This window comes from Chiloscyllium plagiosum, chromosome 22, assembly GCF_004010195.1.
Source record: "Chiloscyllium plagiosum isolate BGI_BamShark_2017 chromosome 22, ASM401019v2, whole genome shotgun sequence".
Lineage (NCBI taxonomy): Eukaryota > Metazoa > Chordata > Chondrichthyes > Orectolobiformes > Hemiscylliidae > Chiloscyllium > Chiloscyllium plagiosum.
Window position 1 is genome coordinate 13,923,490 of NC_057731.1, and position 22,685 is coordinate 13,946,174.

General features: G+C 39.4%; 2 protein-coding genes and 1 long non-coding RNA gene across 7 annotated transcripts in view; 1 reads left to right on the plus strand and 2 right to left on the minus strand.

Moving 5' to 3' along the window:
• Positions 1 to 2,920, minus strand: part of LOC122561381 (kinesin-like protein KIF20B) — a 93,562-nt gene extending 90,642 nt beyond the window's left edge. Inside the window, exon 1 of the mRNA XM_043713145.1 lies at positions 2,832 to 2,920. The gene's annotated coding sequence lies outside the window, so the exon portion shown is untranslated. The remainder of the gene's footprint in view (positions 1 to 2,831) is intronic.
• A 32-nt stretch (positions 2,921 to 2,952) lies between these two features.
• The window catches only part of rpp30 (ribonuclease P/MRP 30 subunit), a 39,841-nt gene continuing 20,108 nt past the window's right edge, over positions 2,953 to 22,685 (plus strand). For 3 of the 5 annotated variants that reach the window (XM_043712438.1, XM_043712442.1, XM_043712443.1), the window contains exons 1-6: positions 3,040 to 3,482; positions 11,129 to 11,184; positions 12,291 to 12,347; positions 13,302 to 13,376; positions 15,736 to 15,807; positions 19,099 to 19,188. In XM_043712438.1, the coding sequence (XP_043568373.1) occupies positions 3,401 to 3,482; positions 11,129 to 11,184; positions 12,291 to 12,347; positions 13,302 to 13,376; positions 15,736 to 15,807; positions 19,099 to 19,188 (432 nt within the window). In that variant the 5' untranslated portion in view covers positions 3,040 to 3,400. Of the gene's footprint in view, positions 3,483 to 11,128; positions 11,185 to 12,290; positions 12,348 to 13,301; positions 13,377 to 15,735; positions 15,808 to 19,098; positions 19,189 to 22,685 lie in introns of all 5 variants that reach the window. The other 2 variants (XM_043712439.1, XM_043712441.1) reach the window with 2 other exon arrangements.
• The window catches only part of LOC122561072, a 21,420-nt gene continuing 17,387 nt past the window's right edge, over positions 18,653 to 22,685 (minus strand). The window contains exons 3-4 of the long non-coding RNA XR_006314896.1: positions 19,830 to 19,836; positions 18,653 to 18,663 (exon numbers count right to left, since the gene is read on the minus strand). This is a non-coding gene — a long non-coding RNA (uncharacterized LOC122561072). The remainder of the gene's footprint in view (positions 18,664 to 19,829; positions 19,837 to 22,685) is intronic.

Below are 22,685 nucleotides of genomic sequence, written 5' to 3' on the forward strand. Positions count from 1 at the left end.
TCTGCCACTATTTTGCTGGGGTGAACTAGCATGGGATATGCAGGGTTACAGGGATAGTGTAGGACACTGGTCTGGAAAGTCAGTGCGGACTTGACAGGGTGAACAGCCTGCTTCCATGCTGTAGGAATTCTATGGTTCTGAGAAAAATGAGGAAAGAGAGGAAAAGACCAACCATTGTCACTTACTATAGCCAGGAGAAAGTGAGGACTGCAGATGCTGGAGATCAGAGTTGAAAAGTGTGGTGCTCGAAAAACACAGCACACCAGGCAGCATCCAAGGAGCAGGAGAATCGACATTTCGGGCATGATTTCTGAAGAAGGGCTTATGCCCGAAATGTCGATTCTCCTGCTCCTCGGATGCTGCCTGGCCTGCTGTGTTTATCCAGCACCACACTTACTATAGCCAGCCAGGGTATATAAATCCTGCAGCAAATAACTAATCACCTAAAGTACAACGCTAGAATCTCAGAACAATCGCCAGTTCGCTAGATCAGTACAGCTCCAACAACCATGAAGAAGCTCTGACCACAAGGACAAAACAGCTCACATGAATGGAATCTCATCTGCAACCATTCACTGTATAAGACAGGCTGCAGAAATTCACCAAGGCTTCTTGGAGAGCACCTTCTAAACCTATTATCACTACCATCTGGAAGGACAAGGACAGTAGATACATGGGAATGCAAGATCACTTCCAAATCACTCACCATCCTGACTTTAAATGGGATTGCAATTCGTTCTGTGCTACTGTTTTAAGAACCTGCAACTCCAATTGTCTTACCCAAAACAGTATGGAGTGTGTGTATCTACAGAAAATGGACAAAGCCAGTGAAGCTCATATCCCACAAATAAATTTTGAAAATCCAAACCAGCGTCAGTGTTCCAAATTCTCCAAGCACTCAAGAATCCTAATCAATGGGGTTAGGGAAGGTGCATATAAGACACATGCTGATGTCAAGCTTTTGTCTTCCAAATAGCAAGTCTCCTTATAGCCTGAGTAAAATACCTCATTTTCTGCAGATTAATTTCCCATACATTACTCTGCTGCAACAAATTGAATTCCAATGTCTTAAGCTTGCTGTTCTTAGGTTTTGATTTGACACATGCTAGATTAAGTAGTCTTCCATCCATTTGATTAATAAAACTGCATTCCAACAGACAGAACACAGCAAATAGGAAAAAAATCAAAGAGGAACTAGGCCAATAACACAACCTTACTTGACACCTGCTGTAACCTCAAGACAGGTCTCTGATAGACCCATTGCCAAATTCTTTTCAGAAGCCAACTTTACTTCAGCAGAATCTTCTGGAATATCTGACATTTTACAAAGTTGAAGGCTGTTGTCAAGTTGAAAAAGTATTGAGAAGTTGGCATCAGCAATTTTCTTGTAGGTTATGGCTGTGATTACCCTGTCAACTATACCTCTTGATGGCCAAACCTGTTTTCAATAAATGTAATCAATCAAATCGGTCTGTTCAGTTTTGCCGTAATGATTACACCTTCAATGGACAGCTGGAAGACGAACAAATTTTCAGTTGGATTTGTCCAATCACTTGAAGATTGTCACAATCGTGCTGACGCTGACATGACTCAAGACTTCCACTTCACTCCAAATTGGCAAAACCTGATACATATTTTACCGAGTGGACGCTGAAAACGTGGAACTTGCCGCAAGTAATCCATGCAACTCCTTATGAATGGCTTATGCATGAAATGTCAATTCTCCTGCTCCGGATGCTGCCTGACCGGCTGTGCTTTTCCAGCACCACACACTTCAACTCTGATCTCCAGCATCTGTAGTCCTCACTTTCTCCATCCAACTAGCAAAGTTGCCGCTTTAGAGGGAAACTAGATGAATACATGGAGAGGACCAAAACAGTGTACAGAAAAAATGTTTCCAGAACACTAGCACAAGTTATGCAAAAACTACCCAAGTGCATATCAAAAGTTTTTCAAGAATGCTGGTCGAGAAATTAACATTAGACAAATGCAGGATATCTCCTGGATCTTGTCCAATTCACAGGATCCTTTACATCTTAATCAAAAAACAGCCATTATAATCATAATATGGATGTGTCGGTGTTGGTCTGGAATGGACAGATTTTTTGTAAAAAAAATCATACATCATCAGGTTATGGTCCAACAGGTGTATTTGAAGGTACAAGCTTTCGGAGCGCTGTTACTTCGTCAGGTAGCTGGTGCGGCAAAATTATAAGGACACAGTATTTATAGTAAATTCTGTATCCCATGATCCTGCCCCACTAGCCACCCGACGAATGTGCGGCGCTCCGAAAGCTTGTACTATCAAAAAAACCTGTTGGATTATAACCTGGTGTCGTGTGATTTCTAACATGCTGCGGAGGCAGACCAAATAATGTTGACAGTTTGCAAGAAGAGAGTTCAGAGTATAACGGTATTACGTATTAATTTGTCTGTGTCCAGAGACACCAGTGCACTCTACTCACCGGACAGGAAGAACCTGCTCTACAACGACCGTCAACGCTCTGGTGCAGGATGGCACCTATTACCTCAGTTCAGGAGTGACCGGCCTAAGTTTCGGATATTAACCAGCACTCAGTTACGATACCTTTCAGACAGACAAACACAGGCACCATGACTGGGGCTATGGGGTAAAAAACAATGACTGCAGATGCTGGAAACCAGATTCTGGATTAGAGTGGCGCTGGAAGAGCACAGCAGTTCAGGCAGCATCCGAGGAGCAGCGAAATCGATGTTTCGGGCAAAAGCCCTTCATCCCTCTCAGACACACACACACACACATAGATCAGCAGAACTTAGTTGTGATGTCTTTCACACAAATAAACACTAACCTCCCAAACTCGATTATACATCACAGATTGAACCAAGCAGCTCCAATGGTCACCACCGCCGCGCGCGCACTCCGAGACTAACGTTCCTGCCGCGCGCTCTGGTTTTTTTAAATCCCACCAATGGCGAGCTGGCAGTCTCTCGGAGCATCACGGGTAGTGGGCGGTGCAGTTGCATAAGGGACTGCGGCACTGGGACATCATTGTGAGTTGACAAAATGGGGAGAAAGTGTTTCTTCCGTATTATTAATTATAAGGATAAGCCAAGCTAATCGGGAAAAAACGCGGGTAGGAGTCAGGGAATGATAGTTTGATGGTCTAGCTTAGCTTGAGTTTGCTTTGATGAAAGGTCGGCGTCCAGAGGCTTTAACCCCGTTTCTGTCTCTTCACAGAGGCTGAACTTCATAGCCGAGTTTTGCCAGCGTTTTCTGTTTTTTTTTGTTTTCTGAGATCATCTTTGATTTAAAGTGGGGCCTAGAGCCGACGGTGGCTTTGAGCGAGGTGCTGTGGGTGTAAACATTAACCTTTCGAGCCGCAGGAAGAGCAAACGTTCCCCCTCACGTTGTGAAAGCATGGCGGTGTTTGTAGATTTAAACATCGTTAACACCACCGACAGAAAGAGATTGCAAAGTCTAATAGAAACAGCGGCGCACCGTGAGTATTGTTTCTTCTTAAATCACGTTGCACTTTCACTCATTTAGAAGTATGGATTTCATTAGAAGTTTTTAAATGCTCTTTTATATCATGTCAAATTGTCCTCTTACTCTTTAGGGGATACGCACACCGCATTGAGTGAATTGCATAGGATTTAGTGTTAGTTCCCCACCTGGACATTATTGTCACAGTTAAATTTGTACACAGCGCGGCTCTTCAGACGCAGCAAAATTGGAGTCAATGCGGATTAGAACGAAAACTCTCCACTATGACAAAATATCTTTGTCACAAAAGATGATTAAAGTTTTTATGGGCCAATCATCTCCGTCTCAGGAGATCACTGTGAAATTTCCTCGGGTATCGTATAATCAATCTGTTCGTAGATCTTCTGAAGCAGGTGGGATTTCCATTGAATCTCTACAGTGTGGAAATAGGCCATTCAACACAACTCCACACTGACCCTCCAAACAACATCACCCACAGACTATCCTATATTTTTAACCCTAAATTTCCCATAGCTTACACATCTAACCGATACATCTCTGGGGCAATTTAGCATAGCCAGTCCACCTTGCCCATCTTTGGACTCTGGGAGCAAACCCACACAGACACATAATGTGCAAACTGCGCACAGTCACCCAAGAGTGGAATCGAACCTGGATCCCTGGCTCTGAGGTTCTGAACCTGAATCCATTTGCAAGCTGATTTGCCCTACATTGTGTCCCAACTTGAGCATGATGTAAAGCAGCCATTCCTAAAACAAACATTTCCTGTACTTATGGGTCTTTGGAATTACATCTCTGTAAGGGATCGTGTTTATAAGTACAAAAATTTGTAAGTCAGACGTTCTTAAATTGGAGATCCCCTGTATTCTGAGTTTAGTATTTTATTTGGGTGATGCTAGTTGAGTTATTGCACTAAAATTGAAGCACAAATGATATCAACTGTAGCCATTTCAATTATTGCAAACTTTACATATGTTCAAGACTTGCACTTAGGCATCCTGGCTGAGTAGGAGCAGTATCACTGCACCACCAGAACTCTGTGTTCCTCACATTATAATATGGATATTATCAAATACGATGAATTGTTGTTGATCTCAGTAGCTCAATGCCATTGTTTCTGTCAGTGACTGTGTGTGAATCTCTTGCGATAACTTTCTCTAAACCTGAAACCTTTGAACTCTCTCAACTGTTGGGTTTTGTAGTGCACAGTTTTTAATCGGTTCAAGCATGACACACCTGACTAAGCAGACCTTGAACCCAAATCCTTTGGCCAAGCAGTATGGATGTTCCCATCCTGCCACAAGAACTCTGACTGTTCCTAAATGTTATTTTATTTTTATTTTAATGTAATATTTCTAATCAGTTTGTTCAGAAATGTTATTGCACATATGTGAAGCAGGTGGGACTTAAAACCAATGCTTTTTTCATCCAGTGTTAGGGATACTATCACTGCACTAGAACGTCTCTGACTGTTCCTAAGGATAGAAACCTAAACCCAATTATTTGCAGCTGTTTCATCAATATAAGTTTAGAATAAGGATGTTTGCTGATTGCAGTATTTATAACCGTCCTTGACTCCTCATGTACTGAATCAGTTCTTTTTTTTTTATTGGTCTTTACGTGTCTTTACATGTCTTTACTTGGTCCAGAGTCGAGTATTCCACCTTTATTGACATCCCAAATTCTGTTGGTGTTTTTTGTCATTGTGATCCAGAAAGTTGATGGAATCTTTCACTATGCAGTCACAGACTATAGTTTTTCCTAACTTGGATTCCAAATCCACTTTGTTATCGCTGTGGTGTAACAGCTTATGCTTGATTGGCACTGGAGGCTTTGCATCTCACTTTGCTCTTTCTTCTTGTAACCACTTCTGTGCCAATTTCTCATACTCCTTTTTGGTTCCTTTTTGTGGGGGGGGGCATGTCCATGTTTTTTGTCCTATTCCCTGGTGTCATCTGCAGCAAAATGTGGACAACATTCAGGCTTGGCTGATGATTGGAAAACAACGCAAGTGTCTGTATTTCAAACAAGAGAATCCAAATTTCTCTCCATGACATCCAATGGTAATACCATCACTAGAACTGCCTGCTTCCATTGACCAGAAACTCAGCTGGATCAGACAATTAACTATTTTAGTTGATTTAAAGAGAAAGTTAGAAACTGTGGATTCCTGCAATGAGTAACGTATATTTCCTGACTTCTCAACGCCTGATGGCTATCTCCAAGACACAATTAAGGACTCTGATGAAATGCTGTCAACTTTCCTGGGTAAATCCACTTCTAATAGCATTCTGGCCACTTGGGTGTTTCCTATCTTCCTGGTGGTGGAAATTGAATAAAGATTTGTGCACCTTGTGTCTCTCACTGTGTCTCGCACCACGCGCACACACACGCGCGCGCAGAGACGCGGACGCAGGCAGACACACCCGCAGTTAGGCGGTAGTGTGGGGGTTTTAAAAATAAGAGGGAAAAAAAAAAGAAGCATGTCTACCATACAGGAAAAACAAATATGCCTTACTTGGGTCCTTTATCAACCAATTTAAACAGTCCACCCCATCCAGTAATGTGCAGTGGTAGCAATGTGTACTATACCCCCTTATTTGCTGCATAAGTATATGAAAGAAAGAAGCACTCACCTTTTCTGTTTACATGTGTGTTACTATTTTAATTTTTTTTTATTCAAAAAACAAGGATGTTCAAGAGGCCAAAACAATTTATTTTTTCTACCAAAACATCTCTTCTCAATGCTGAATGTTATTGAAACAGATTTCCTTCTGGAGTGTTTTTTTTTATGAAATGATGTGGAGGTGCGTGGTTAGATTGGGGTGGACAAAGTTTAAAAATCACATAATGTCAGGTTATAGTCCAACAAATTTATTTGGAAGTACAAGCTTTCAGAGCATTGCTCCTTCATCAGGTAGCTGTGAAATAGAATCAAGAAGAGACAGAATGTATAGTGAAGGAGCAGCACTCCAAAAGCTAGTACTTCCAAATAAAGCTGTTGGACTATAACCTGGTGTTGTGATTTTTAACTTAGTTACAGAATCTTAGATTATGGAAGAGACCTTTTGGTCCAACCACATCATGCTGACCATAATCCCAAACTAAACTGGTCCTACCTGTATGCATTTGGCCTATATCCATCCAAACATTTCTTATTCATGTACTTATCAAAATGTCATTTTAAATGTTGTAACTATACCCACACCCACCACTTTCTGGAACCACTCTGTTGGAAAAACTATTAAAAATGGACCCTCTTGTTTCTTTTAAATCTTTCTCCTCTCACCTCAAAAATATACCTCCTGGTCTTGAAATTCCCAACCCTAGGGAAAAGACACTTGCCATTCACTTCCATAATTTTATAAACCTCTATAAGGTTACTTTTCAACCTTGTACACTGCAGTGAAAAGAGTCTCAACCTATTTAGCCTCTTGTTATAACTCAACTCCTCCATTCCTGGCAACATTTTAGTAAATGCAATTTTAGAGAAGATTTGTAGCTCAAGTTGTAGATCAGGTTGTAGGTTTGCCTGCTGAGCTGGTATATTTGTTCTCTGATGTTTTGTCACCATGCTAGGTAACATCAGTCAGCCTCTGAAGTGCTGGGGTTCTATCCCATTCACTATTTGTCTTGGTCTGATGTGGTGGGTGATATCACTTTCATTTCTTTTTCTGAGAATTTGGTAACTGGGGTCCAAATCGATATGTTTGTTAATGGAGTTCCGGTTTGAATGCCAGGCCTGTCAGAATTCCCGTGTGTGTCTTTGTTTAGCCTGTCCCAGGATGGATGCATTGATGAGCAGGATATGTGAGCACCAACTCACCACCAAAAGACATGACTGTCTCACTAGTATCCATACACACAAACAAAGAGGGATGCAAGGTCAAGTAGGACAATACATCCATTCTGGGACAGGCTAAACAAAGACATGCACGGGAATTCCTAGAGGCCTGGCATGCAAACAGGAACTCCATTAACAAACATATCGATTTGGACCCCATTTACCAAACTCCCAGAAAAAGAACCAGAAGTGATATCACCCACAACAGATCTGCACACCCTCATAGTAAGTGGAACAGAATACCCACACTTCATCAGAGGCTCACTGATGTTACCTAGTGTGGTGACAAACCATCGGAGAACAATTCTATCAGCTCACAGTGAGCAAAAGTACAACCTGATCCTGGTAAATCTCTTCTGAACCTTCTTCAGCTTAATAGTATCCTTCTTACAATAGAGTGACTAGAACTGGAAACCGTACTCCAGAAGAGGCCTCACTAACCTCTTGTGCAACCTCAACATGATGTCCCAACTCCTGTACTCTGAAGTCTGAGCAATGAATGCAAGCGTGCTGAATACCTTCTTAACACTTTATCTACATGTGAGGCAAACTTCAAAGAATTATGTACCTGAACCCTGAGGTCTCTCTGTTCTACAACACTGCCCAAGGCCTTAATTTTGATTGTACAACTCCTGCCCTTATTTATTTTACCAAAATGCAAATAGTCACATTTATCCAAATTAAAGTCCAACTGCAACTCCTCAATTGATCAAGATATCTTTTTCAATCTTGTCTTTTTCACAGTACTACCAATTTTGGTGTCATCTGCCATCTTGCTAAATATGCCTTCTATATTCTCAGCTAAATTATTTATATGACAAACAACACAGATGACCTCTGGTCATCAAGAGGCCCTACTCTCTTTAGTTGCTCTCTTGCTCTTAATGTACTTGTAGAATCTCTTTGGATTATCCTTAACCTTACTTGCCAAGGCTATTTCATATTCTCTCTTTGCCTTCCTGATCTCCCTTTTTAGAATGCCTCAACTTTTTTTTTATGCTGTTGAAGATAGTAATTTGAACACCATTGTTTATATCTAATGTACGATTCTTTTTTATTCTCGACTAGAAACTCCAATATATTTATTCATCCATTGTTCACTAATTTTACGAACCTTACCTTTCACTCGTAACAGGAACATAATGACTCTGAACTCTTTTATAGGACTTTTGAAAGCCTCCCACTTATTAGATGAGCCCTTATCTGCAAACCGTCTACTCCAAACAATTTTTGAAAGTTCCTATCTCATACCGTTAACGTTTACCTTAATCCATTTAAAAACTCGAATTTCTATGGAAGGCTTATCCTTTTTCACAATTTTTAAAGCAAATAGAATTACAATCACTAGACGCAGCGTTCCCCTATTATCATTTCAGTCACTTGCCCTGCCTCATATCCCAACAGAAGGTCAAATTTCACCCCTCCAGTAGGATTATTTACATATTGATGATTTAAAAACAATTTCTTGAATACACATTCTTCATCATCCAAACTATTAACACTGTGGTAGTCCCAGACAATGTTGGAAAATTAAAATCACCTACTATTACAACCTTATTATTCTTACATATATTTAATCTTACATATATTTAATTTATATAATTAAAGATCAATTCTTAATTTTTCTATACTTTGTTCCTCAATTTCCCTTTGACTATTACGTGGTCAACTTCATCAAGGTGATCATTCCTTTTTTCTTTCTAATTTCAGCCATATGTTTAATTGGACAGGTTTTCAGATATAACTTCTCTAGTTTCAGCAGTCATGGAGTTGCACAACACGGAAACAGACCCTTCCGTCTAATCAGTCCATACCAAACATAATACCAATATAAACTAGTCCCATGTGTGTGTGCTCCAGGTCTCTATCTCTCCGGACCTTTCCTATTCATGTATCTATCCAAATGTCTTTAAATGTTGTAATTGTACCCTCATCCATGACTTTCTCAAAGTGCATTCCATACGCAAACCACCCTAGTGTAAAAAAAAATGTACCCTTCATGGATTTTTTAAATCTCTCTCCTCTCACATTTAAAATTTTCCTAGGGAGACGACAACTACCATTTAATTCTTTCCATACCTCTCTATTTTATAAACTTCTATAAGGTCACCTCTCAACTTACTAAGCTACAGCCTATCCAGCCTTTCTTTACAACTCAAACTTTCCATACCCAGCAATATCCTGATAAATCTCTTCTGTCCCCCCTCCAGTTTAATAATCTCCTTCCTATAACTAGGCAACCAGAACTGGACACTGTATTCTAGAGGAGCCCCCGCCAATGACCTGTATAACCACAACATGATTTCCCAACATGTATCCCCAAAGGGCTAAGCGTTGAAGGCAAACATGCTAAACACCTTTTTTTTTAAACCACCTCATCTTTTCCTTAATCAAAAACCCATTCTGCCTTTCCTTTTGCCTTTTCTTTCGCTCCTTCCTATAACATCTGAAATCCAGAAAATTAAGCTGCCAGTCCTGTCCATCCCTCAGCCAAGCTTCTGCAATAGTTTGATGTTCCAGTTCCCAAACATGCCCTGAGTTCATTAGCCCTACCTGTAAGAAGAGTACTTGCATTGAAATAAATGCAATTTAATTCTTCAGAGTTATTTTGTTCTTAGACTTTGTATTGTCTGCCCTTTCTAATTTGTTCTTCTCAGATTCAAAACCATCTTTCTGTTTACTTCGTTGTTAAACTTTGGTTGTTATTACCTGTGATTAAAGTATTTTAGAATAGCAGCAGGGCTGGATTTGACAAACATATTCACATTGTGTATTAAATGAGGAGCTGATTAAATAATGAGAAGTGGTGATTACTAGCCATTACTCTTAATTGAAGTAATGATCTGCTTATACTTTTAAGCACAACAATGCAATTTATTTACTTCTGAGACTTGTCCCATGGGCAGTTGTTCTTTCCTTTGTTACTTTTTTGCAGCTGTGTTTTCGGCTGTGTAAGTACTCCCGTGCTACCTTTTACTCTCATTAAATCCATTTCTTTGAGTAAGCTTTCAATTTTTTACCTCCCTAATTTGAATTCTGACAACGTTATTAATTTGAAATGTTAACTTCTTCTGTTCTGCATATGCTACCTTACTGAGTGTTTCAAGCAGTTTCTGCTCTTATTCCAGCTTTCAACATCAAAGTGCTTTGTTTTTGTTTCTTTCCAGAATCTCCATTTTATTTTGTTTGTCTTGACGTCTACATTTTTAATTGCATGTGAAAAGCAGGATACAAACATTTACTGCATTACAGCCACTTGTTTTTGGGTGAGAATGTAAAGTGCTGCTGCACTTTATTAAACCTGGAGATCAATACTATTTTCCATTGACGGTTAATGTTTCAAAGACCTGACTGATCTCATAATTGTGTTTTTGAACCTGGATATATAGTACTATAGACATGACTGTATAAAAGCATTAGAATTATGGTACACACAACTATTTCTTCAGATCAAGGTTTGAGTTGTGGATACTGAAGCAGGCAGTTCTGAACTGATACCCGGAAAAGAAATGATATCAATCAGTGAAATTTCACAGATAAACACAGATTGAAGGACTTATACCTAATTATATATGCTACCAGAATTTAAAACCGTGAATTCTGGAGAAATTACATTGGTCTGGCAGCATCTGGAGAGAGAAACTGTTATCATTTCATGTCACTTATATTTTAATGCTGCAGAATCTGAAATTTTTCCATTTATTTTATTTCAAGTTTTTCATTTGCAGGTATTTTGATTTGTTTATCTGTTTCTGCATTGTTACCACATAACCAATGGTATATTTTCTGTTCTCTAGTTGGTTATTCAACAGTTGCACTTAATCATGTGGTTGAGCTTCAAGGAAAAAGACAGGTATGGAAGCTTTGTTAATGTCTAAAATTCTACAGGGTGGCTTCTATAGCCTAAATCATCTTATCTATCTATCTAACTGTTTTAATATCTGTCATCTGTCTTCAGGCATAGTGATTTTAGGACCCTGGTTTGATTCATTTTGAAAATAAATCAGAAATCACTGATTAGTAGTCTACCAAAAGTAACCAGTATCCATGGGGTAAAGTTGGCACTATGTCTACACATCATTGTTTGTGTTGCCATAAAACAAGAGTAAAATACAGTACGGGGGGGGGGGGTAATTATATCTTATGGCAGTTATAAAATTTATAACTATTCCCAAATTATGTTTTGAAATATTTGTAAAATTATACATTGTTTTGCCCACTTCTCTTTGATCACTCTTTTAAAAAATATTCCCGCATACTGTTGGCTACATACTAGTTGTAAAACAGATGTCCACCTGATGAATTAATTGTTTTCTCTTTCCACAGATTTTGCCCGATCTGAGTTTTTCCAGTATTTTTTAGTTTGTATTTAATTTTAATACCGCATCGACAGTGTTTTGACTTTGTATTCTGAAATTCAGAAATAACAGCAATCTACCCTGACATGTGTCTTGTTTTTGCATTTTGTAAATTAAAAGCAGTACATCTTTCAGGAATTGGACCAAACATCTCGGACACAGTTCACAGTTGGTACCAAAACTCAGTAACCACCATTACATAAACCATTACATAACTGGGACACTTTTTCCACATCCTGTCTTTTGAAGACAGTTTGGTTTACTTTCAACAATCAAATGTAGAATTCCAGCCATAAAATATTCAGTCTCTGAGCCCCTTTCACCAACTAGTCACTTATCTTCTGCTTTCTTACTGCTGAATGACAGTAATTATTTTATTTCATGGGTTGAAAGTAAATGATTTGTATAAACACAAATTGCTTTTGTATGTTGAAATTGCATTGCTGTATAAAATTTTATTGCTGTGAATACTTTGTTAGAATGGATTATTTTTGCTATTTCTACATTTTGGTCATCAGTGAAGCAACAGAAGAGCAACTTGTGTGTTTGAATTTAATTCTCTTTCATTTAGTGTCTATTGCAATAATAAAATGTTTTCCAGGAAATAGCTAAGCCAACATCTGTTTCAGAACTTTTCCCATCGCCACCTATTGTGCAGGTATGTACAAAATTTTGTACAATATGGTTTTGATACAATTTATTTTCTCTAATTCTCACCATAGTATAGTGACTTTCCAATGTTGTCATTCACAAATCATTCCAGTAGTTCAACAGAACTGCAGGCTATCTACCAGGCATTAAAGTTTCACTGCAAAAAAAAACTTGACACAAGTAATAAGAAATACAGCATTGCTTTGATGAAACTATATTGTTGTTTACGTTTTATATTGACTTGTGCCACATGCAGGTGGTGATTTGGTTGTGTGGCATCATGCAAGTGTTGGGAATGGTGATTTTTTTTTTTTTGGCCTGAATCACTACAAAAACAGTATTTTTATTTTAGGTTGTTAATCATTGAACCTTGCTGAAGAGTGCATATGTAGTTGCAGAGTGAACAGGTGACTGACTTATACTTCCACTGTATCTATTAAATTCTCAGTTTCTGAGGAACAGTTCATATAAATCACTATCTGAAATAGAACACAAAAATGCTGGAAATATTCAGTGGGTCAAGAAAGAAACAGTTTATGTTCCAATTTACAACCTTCCATCAGAATTCATTTGAAATATCCGTTATAAATGTACGGATGTCAAAGTTAGACATAATGTAATTGAAAAGATTGATTTAGAGTGGAAGTAGGATGTTTGAGGATAAAATTTTAACGTGATGGCCTAATTAAAACTTTACAACAGTCTACATTGCTTTTTTTTATAAATTAGTCATAATGTATTCTGAACATAAATTTTAAAATAGCACTTACGATTGTGCCTGCTTTTTTTTTCAGTAGGGTGGCTTAGTGCTGTTTCACATTACTTCCACACGCATTTTTTTAAACCTGAAGTGTGATGGGAAGTTAATGCTACAGAGACACAAATGCATTTTACTGCGATTGTTAAAATGCAAAACTGGAAATAATTAACACTTCAGTTTAATAGAATTTCTCTTGAATAGGGGAGATCAAAACCAATTAAAATTGTGACCAGACTTACTGTGATTGTCTCTGATGCCTCTCATTGCAATGATCTGGTGAGTACAGATACTTCATTAGTATTCTTATGGAGATTTGATTTCTGGGATGTGTATTTTTTTCAAACCAATTAAAAGCTTATTTTGTACAATGCAGGAGAAAAGACATTAGGGCCATTGACACATAGCCTTCTAAGTGTTGGTTGATGAAGGGAGTGAAGAGAAGCTGCATCATGTTCAGGGTTGTTTTTAAAGTATGATGGAATTTGACTAGGGGAAAGGAATTCCAGGATTCAGCCTTAAAAGAGCTTTTTGCTTTTTTTTTAAAACAACAGTAGCCCAAAAAGCAAAGTGTGGAGAGCTTGTAAGGTAATATCTTAATTGGTGAGAAGAGTGAAGCGTGACAATGACGTTGTATATGAAAATGAAGATATACATTAGAGTTTTAACTGCAATTGCAAAGGGAGGCAAAAGTCCACCCATTCAGAGAGCATAATTTTTATCACCCTTTTAACTGAAGCAGTTTGCGACTGTCATTGTTAGAAGTAGTTGCAAAGAGCAGCTGTGAACTTCGTGAGGAGATTAGCCAAAAAAAGTAGAGCTGAGTACCTTTGTGTGTGAATGTGGAAACCTACCCTATTAAATGACTTGATCAACTGAGGAGGATTCCAATTGGGTCATTCAGTCACCAGTGAAATTGAAAACCAGATCAAGAACATTTGATTTTATAAACACAAAAGGTTCTACCCCTCAGTTGTCTATATTATCTGCCTGTAGATCTTGCCAAATTTGAGAGATTTGGCCTGATGTCAGGAAAATTATTGCTCTAAAAAGTAGAATTTAGCTCACTTTCAAATTATTTAAAGTTATTTTTAAAATATAAGATTCGTGCGTATTAAAATACATTTTCCTGATAATTATTTTTAATTTGTATGTCTTGAACTGCAGAAATGTAAATATAGGGCCAATTTAGTTTTTTCAGCCTGTGAACAACTTGGGCAATGACCAGTCAGGAAAAGTATGGCATGAATATGAAAATGATATTTGCAATGTCGAAATTTGAAAGTCAAATTAACCATCCAAGGTTTTCATGGCCTGCTAGGAATCTTGCTGGCACGTAGCTCAGAGCATATTAGCACACACTAAATCTCATTATTGCCTAACCTTGTCTTATTTTTATATAGTTAGCTATTTTCTCAGTCAGTGGAGAGAATCTCGATAGTAGCTAGAAACTAGATAATGAGATGGAATACCTGTATGTAACTCGCCAGTATCTTCTCTGGCTTTCACAACATTTCCCATCACCCCAGGCAAGCCTCATGGCCGATACCACCTGTATCCTCCAGAATTGGAGTGCCAGGTTTATCACATGATGGTTCATTTGAAACTCCGTCATAATACAGGTGAATACTGCATTTTTGAGTTCACTGACACTATATACATTGCAATACTTTTGCTGACAGGCACCCACATCAATCATGAAAACAGAGTCCATTTCAGGACTCTGAGCTTGCTTACTTGGCGCTAACTCACTTTTGAAAGTGTGCTGTTGGAAAAGCGCAGCTGGTCAGGAGAGGAGCAGGAGAGTTGACGTTTCAAGCATAAGCTCACTTTTTGTCTTTACCTCTGCTTAAAGCATCTCTGTTTTACATTGCCTTTTAATACATACGGATAGATCGCCATGTTTTGCAGCGGTGAACAGTGGGGGGGGGGGGGTATAGTCAGTTTGAGGTTGATCTTTTGTCTCAGGAAAAGTGCCGCAAAGAACCGGAGGGGTTAGTAGTTTGGCCAAATGAAGTGTATGAGGGACATTTAGGGAAGAATACTTACAGGATTAAGTGGTACTGTAGACTGAGTCTTGGTGAGAAGCGGGTGCAACCTAGTAGAGTTAGTGAATGTTAGGTAGCGGAGAAATGATGCTTGCACGTGTGCACAAAAAGATCAGTCGTTTTGCAGGACTGGTGTGCATTCTTCCAGTCCATGCATGCCACGCTAACCCAGGTGGCTACTTCAGACCAGTGTTTGAAATGGTACACAGTTGGGGTTAAATATGATTGCCACAGTGTGAATGTCAATAGTTCCTGGTATTAGCAATCATCTCGCTGCTGCTGAGCATATGATAGTGTGAGAGCAGAGACATGGTGCATGTTTAATGTGATGAGAAATGTAAAATAACAGGGAAAAATTCCTAGGGCTCACGTTAGGGCACCCCTCCACCCTCCTGAAACTCCCTGAAATTTGTCACTTCACTTAATTGCTTTGGAAAATTTAGTCCTTGTTCCTCACCAAGGAAAGCATATTGACAGCTGAGCGTTAAACAAATGTAATCTAGTTTTATTTCTGTTTTACTTGCATTAAAGTTTTATTTAAACAAAGTTAAATATTCTGAACTAACCATTAACACTTGATTTTATTCCAGAGAAGTACCTCCCCGCACACCAGGTCATATGACATTGTGGCTGTGTTACCAAAAACAGAGAAGTTGTTTCATGTAAGTGCAGAAGTTTGAAGCGAGAGTAATTCACAAATCTGTATGCAAATGAAAATATTCTTGCTTTTATTTCAGCTTCTGTTTTAGGTATATGGCTTTTTTTAAAAAAGAGAGACAACCAGAAGAACTCCACCTTGAAAGATATTAGCTAATGCCTGTAATAGTTTTAATGAGAGTGCTTGCTGTTTTCCCTACTGCAACTTGTTGCACATCCCAGTCTGTTTTGTGATGAAGTCATTATACTTATGGTCAAGTTTTTCTGTGCTGTTATGATTGGTGGTAATTTTAAAGTTCCCTAGATACAGGAGATGTCCTTCTGGTATGGCAAAATTGCTTTTTAAGAAGTTTAAAGGTGAAAGTTAGAATTATAGACCAGCTAACCTAACATTTCTGGTGAGAAATTGTTAGAGTCTATAATCAAAGATGGAGTAACTGAACATCTTAAATTTTCAATTCATCGCAGGTAGGTCGTGTCTAACAAACCTCATTGACCCTCCAGAAGGCATATCAAGTCCTATGTAAGAAACTGTTAGTTAAGGTAGAAGCCTATGGAATTGATGGAAAATTACTGATGTGGCTGGGAAATCAGTTAAGTGGCTGGTGACAAAGTATGGATAACAGGTAGATACTCAAATTGGCAGAGTGTGACCAATGATGCCCTGTAAGGGTCTATCTTAGAGCCTGAATTATTCGCGTTATTTATTAACACTTGCATAATGGCATAGGAAGTCAAATATCCAATTTTGCTGACAGCATAAAATTAGGTGGCACTGCAGACAGTGTAGATGATAGTATTAAATTCCAAAGGGATATTCATAGACCAATTGAAGGGGCAAAGCTATGGCAGATGAAGTTAAAAGCAAGCAACTGTGAGGTTATCCATCATAGACCAAAGAAGAATAAATGAGAGTACCTACTAGATGGTATGACATTAAATACAGTGGATGTCCAAAGAAACTTAGGGCTTCTAGTGCATAGAGCTTTAAAACTGTTCCATAGTATCTAGGGATGTGGAGATTAGGTGGATTAGCCACAGTAAATGTACAGTTATGGAGATAGGGAGCCAGGTCTAGGTGGGATGATCTTTAGATGGTCGTTGTGGTTTTGATTGGCCAAATGGCCCCTTTCCGCACTGTAGGGATTCTGTGAAAATGTCAGAGGTACAGAAAATGAGCAAGAAAGCTAATAATAGAATGCTGGCCTTTATCTGTAAAGGACTGGAGTACAAGGAAGCACATTAAACAAACTGTTATGCAGATCTGGGCAGCACAGCTTGGATAAGGATATATTCCTTTAAGGAAGTACTGCCTAGCTTTAGAAGAATAACACTTCAGTGCTTAAGTTCTAAGAATTTATGCAGATTAGCCCTGTTTTTCCTAGAATTCGGTTTTCTGAAGAAATGGAAAAGAAGTCGGATGAAGGCAGAGCAGTGATGTTATCTATATGGACTTCAGTAAGGTATTCAACTGGGTTCTGTGTGGTAGACTGGTTAGCAAGGTTAGATTACCTGAAATACAGGGAGAACTAGCCACTTGGATACAAAATTGGCTCCAAGGCAGGATACGGTGATGATGGGTTGCTTTTTGGACTCTGGAGGTCTGTGACCAGTGGTGTGCTGTAAGGATCAGTGCTGGTTCCACTACTTTTTGTCATTTATATAAATGATTTGAGTGTGAATACAGGAGATATGATTAACAAGTTTGCAGATGACACCAAAATTGAAGGTGTTGTGAACAGCATAGAAGGTTACCTCAATGTAGAATGGGACATTAATCAGATGGGCGGCAGGTGGAATTTAATTTAGATAAATGTGAGGTGCAACATGATGGTAAGCTAAATCGGGGCAGGGTTTATACACCTAATGGTAAGGTCCTAGGGAATATTACCAAACAGAGACCTTGGGGTGCAGGTTCATAGTTCCTTGAGTCACAAGTAGTTGGGTGGTGAAGAAGGCATTTGGGGCACTTGCCTTTTTTGGTCAGTGCATTCAGTATAGGAGTTAGGAGGTCATGTTGCAGCTGTATAAGACATTAATACGGCATTCATTCTGGTTTCTCTGCTATAGGAAACATGTTCTGAAACTTGAAAGGGTTCCGAAAAGATTTACATATATGTTGCCAAGGTTGGAGAGTTTGAGCTATAGCAAGAGGTTGAATAGGCTGGAGCTATTTTCCCTGGAATGTTGGAGAGGGAGGGGTGACCTTTAAAGAAGCTTAACATCATGCGGGGTAATAGGATTAATAGTCAAGGTCTTTTCCCAAGGGTAGTCCAAAATTATAGGGCATATGTTTAAGGTGAGATGAGAAAGATTTAAGAGACCTAAAGGTTAAATTTTTCATGCAGAGGGCGGTGCGTATATGGAATGATCTACCCGAAGATCTGGTGGAGGCTGGTACAATTACAACATTTCAAAGGCATCTGGATGGGTATATGAATAGAAACTGTTCAGAGGGATTTGGACCAAATGCTGGTAAATGGGACTAATTAATTTAGGATATCTTTTGTATGTATAGGCTGGACTGAAGGATCTGTGCATCTCTGACTCTGGATGCTGGATCAGTTCTTTTTAATTTCAGATCTGAGAGAGAAATTCATCAAAGGCAGGAGTATGGAGTTAGATCACAAATCAGCCATGAACTCGTTGAATAGTGGAACAGAGTCAAGGGGCTAAATGGCCTATTCCTGTTACTGTGTTCCAGTTTGGCCTTGCTGTTGCATAAAGCACTATGCACTGAGTTTTTTTTTTTTGGCTAAATCTGAGTTGCCTCAGGTTTTTTTTTGGAGGTTTTGCCACTCCTACTCACCCCAATATGCATGGTCTTGCCCGCATTATCTTGTCTCATCCCAATAAATTGTCTTCAATTAGAACATCTTTATTTTGATGTTACACACCGTTTAAACAAGTTAACAGAAAATATATGCATGACAATGAATTATCCAGCATCCCATGCAGAAAGATTCAGACAAAACTAATAGAAAGGATTGACGGGAGATAAATTAACACTCCAAATAAAAGTGAGAAAGCAAAAATAGCGAAGTAAAAGAGAAATACTACTTAAAGAATGGGTTATCACAAAAGCAATAATTTTCATTCTTTTCTCCAGGAGTGAAATTTTAACTTTTTAAAAAGCTGATCATCCCTTTGTGCTCTCCTATTCATTCCTATTCGCAAAATTAAATGTCATTTCTAAATGTGGCAGAATTGTGGAGATCCTGTTTAATTAAACAAAACTTTTTCTTACAAATAAGGGCAAACATAGTTTTGTACATAACAATTTACTATTTTAACAGGTAGCTTGTATGACCTTGGATGTTGACTTAATATGTATTAATGTGGTCGAGAAGCAACCATACCATTTTAGACGGCCTTCTGTCAATGGGGTAAGTACTGTTTGTTCAGCAAAAGATAGATTATTATTTCTAATCATTTTACGTTTGACAAAATGGTCATTTTTGCTTGAAAATGTGCTAACAAAAAGTAGAGAATCACCAGTAACATTTTTTTGCTTTGATAGCAAGCAGTAAAGAGCAGAATCTAAAGCATTTTGCATCGTGACTGGAAATATTCTACATTTTAGAAATATGTAATATGATCAGGACTGGTTTTGGATGATGCGAGTCATTACTCATTAAGAGTGAGGGGGTTAGAGATCAAGCGAGGGATAACATTATGACCTGGGAGAGAACCAGAGGAGGTTGGGGGAAGAGAGCTGGGTGGAGTACAGCAGAAGGGAGGCAGATGAGAAAAATGCCATCCCCAACCCTAATCTTCTGGGCCCTCTTTCCTCCTCACTAAGAGATCTATGTCCATCCTGTGTTTGATCCCTCTTGCCATCGCTTAACCCCATTTTAGAATAGTGCCTGCTTTCCTGCACAGAAAAGTATTTGCATGTAATGTCATGCATAAGTTCTACATGACATGTTTGAAATCATGCACATGCATTCTCAAATTAGCCCACATGTGTATTTGCCTGCAGTTGCAGATGTCAGCAAACACTACCATGATGGATTGAATGGCCTACTTGTGATCTTACGTCTTATGGTCTTATAACCTGTAATGTTCTTAAACTCCCTCAAGAGGATGCTGATAGCTGCTTTTGAACTGTTAGTGGGTTGGTACCTGTATTACCGCAGTGCTGTTAAGATGGTTGTTCCATGATTTTAACTCTGTAACAGTGAAAAATGGGGTTATAGTTCAAAGTCAGGATGATGTGCACCTTGAAGGGGAATTTGCAGGGGATCAGGCTTGCACGTATCAACTGCCTTTGTCTGTCCAGATTGTAGCCGTCACTGGTTTAGAAAGTGCTCCTAATATTCTAGGTGGTACACTGTGTCAATGGTAAAGATAGTGAATGCTGAAGGTGGTACCAATCAAGCAAGCTGTTTTTAACCAGAAACAAGCTACTCATTGCATTCTCTCTATTTTTCTATCCTGTGCATTCCATATATTATTCCTTCTTTTCATGTAGCACCCTCATTGACAGTGATTTCCAAATCATTATAGGGCAATGTCCAACATATCCCAAGAACTACCTCAGCCAGCATTGATGATGGTGTGATGATGACACTACACTCCAGTAAATCTAACAAATCAACCCCATTTAAAGTTTTTGTGAAGATCTGTAGCACATGAATTGGTTGGATTCACTGTTGGTCTTTTCACTGAGCTGGTAGGTTTGTTGGCAGATGTCCCCTTTCTAGGTGACATCATCAGTGCTGTGTTGCCTCCCTGTGAAGCGCCGCTGTACTGTTCTGCTTTGAATTAATGAGGTCCTGTTTGAGCTGTTTCTGTTTGGTGCTGGTTCCGGTTTTCCATTGCAGCAGTTTGTACATTGGGTTCTGGGGTCAATGTGTTGATGGAGTCAGAGGAAGAGTATCTTGCTATTCTTTGTTTAGCCTGTCCTAGTATCATTGTGTTGTCCCAGTCAAACTCTTGGTTCTTGTTGTCCATGTGTATGGATACCAGGAAGAGTTGGCCGTGTCGCTTGGTTGCGAGTTGGTATTCATGGATGGGGATCGCTAGCTGCCTGCCTGTTTGTCCTACGTAGTGCTTGGTGCAGTTGCTGCATGGGATTTTGTAAATTACATTTATGTTGCACATCGTGGGTATCGGGTCCTTTTTATTTCTGGTGAGCTACTGTCTGGCTGTCAGTTTATGTGCTGTCAAGATCCCTAGTGGTCGGAGCAGTCTAATTCAGTTCCGAAATGTTTGTAATGTATGGGTGAGTAGACAGTGTGTTGGGGCAAGTCTTGTTGTCTTGGTGTTGGTTTCCGCCATGCATCTGCAGGTAAAGCTTGTTGGGGGCGGGGGAGGGGGGGGGGGGTGTGTCCATTTTTAGGAAATACTTTATTTTGGGGCTTTTACTTCCTCACTCTGCAGTTTCAGGGTGTTGCAGTGTGTTGTTGCTCTTTTAAATAGGGTCCTACTGCAGCTCCTCTTGTCGATGTTCGGGTGGTTACTGTTGTAGTTTAAGATCTGATCAGTATGATTGTTATTTCGATATACTTTTTTTGTGCATTCGCCATTGTGTTCTTGTAACCATTACATCTAGAGATGGGAGTTGTTTGTTCTCCTCTGGAGTAAATTTGATCCTGTGTACTCTATGCTACTTTCTCCCCACCCCCACCCTCCTCTCATTTATCTCTCCACCCTTCAGGCACTCTGCCTGTATTCTTGATGAAGGGCTTTTGTCTGAAACATTGATTTTACTGCTCCTTAGATGCTGCCTGAACTGCTGTGCTTTTCCAGCACCACTAATCCAGAATCTGGCTTCCAGCATCTGCAGTCATTGTTTTTACTCAATGCTATCAGTGTGTGTTCTCCGATTTCAATACTTCTGATGATCACAGAAGTATCATCCACATACCTGATCCGTAGCCTGGATTGGATCTATGGGTGGGTTGTCTATTTGAGTCTTTGCATTACTGCTTCAGCCATGAGCCCTGAGATGGATGAGCCCATAGGTGTCCCATTGATTTGTTTATCTACCTGGCCATTGAGGATGAAGTGGGTTGTCTGGCATAGGTCAAGCAGTCTTAATATGCTGTATTTGTTGATGAGTTCCTAGTCAGTTTGTCTGTTCTGGTTGTCCAGGAGTTTTGCTGTAGTTTTTTTTATTTTTGGCAAAAGTTGTCAATTGAAGTAAAAAGTACCATAACGTCAAATGAGACAGTCACCTCATCTTTGTTGGAATTCATGTCCCTAATATTGTCCAGGAATTCCTGCGATGGATGTATGGAATGTGTTGCTCTGCTATTAAGGTATTGAACTACAGCCTTTCCTGTAGTTCCTTAGCTAGTCTGTGAAGAGGCGTTCCCAGTAGGCATCTAAAAGGCTGAAAAACTGCTCATAGACACAGACTCCTACCAACAGAGAGTTGGATCCCAAACCACAACCAGCTAACAGCGTGTTGTTAATTCTATGGAACCTATCTTGAAATGGACTCAACCAAGAAACAGACTTGCAAAGAATGTAACTGGACGGTATGGACACCCCACAATTCTACGGACTCCCAAAGCTACATAAACCCAACACACCCCTCCTGACCTATAGTGCCCCTACTGGGAATGCTGATGCACAGACTAGCTAAGGAACTGCAGCAAAGGCTTCAACACCTTCATTAATGGAGCTACACACTCCATGTACTTATCGCAGGAATTCGTGGACAACATCAGGAACATGAATGTTGACTAAGATGAGGTGAGCTGAAAATGTGTTACTGGAAAAGCACAGCAGGTCAGGCAGCATCCAAGGAACAGGAGAATCGACGTTTCGGGCATAAGCCCTTCTTCAGGAATGAGGAAAGTGTGTCCAGCAGGCTAAGATAAAAGGTAGGGAGGAGGGACTTGGGGGGGCGGGTGTTGGGTGTGGAAGGAGG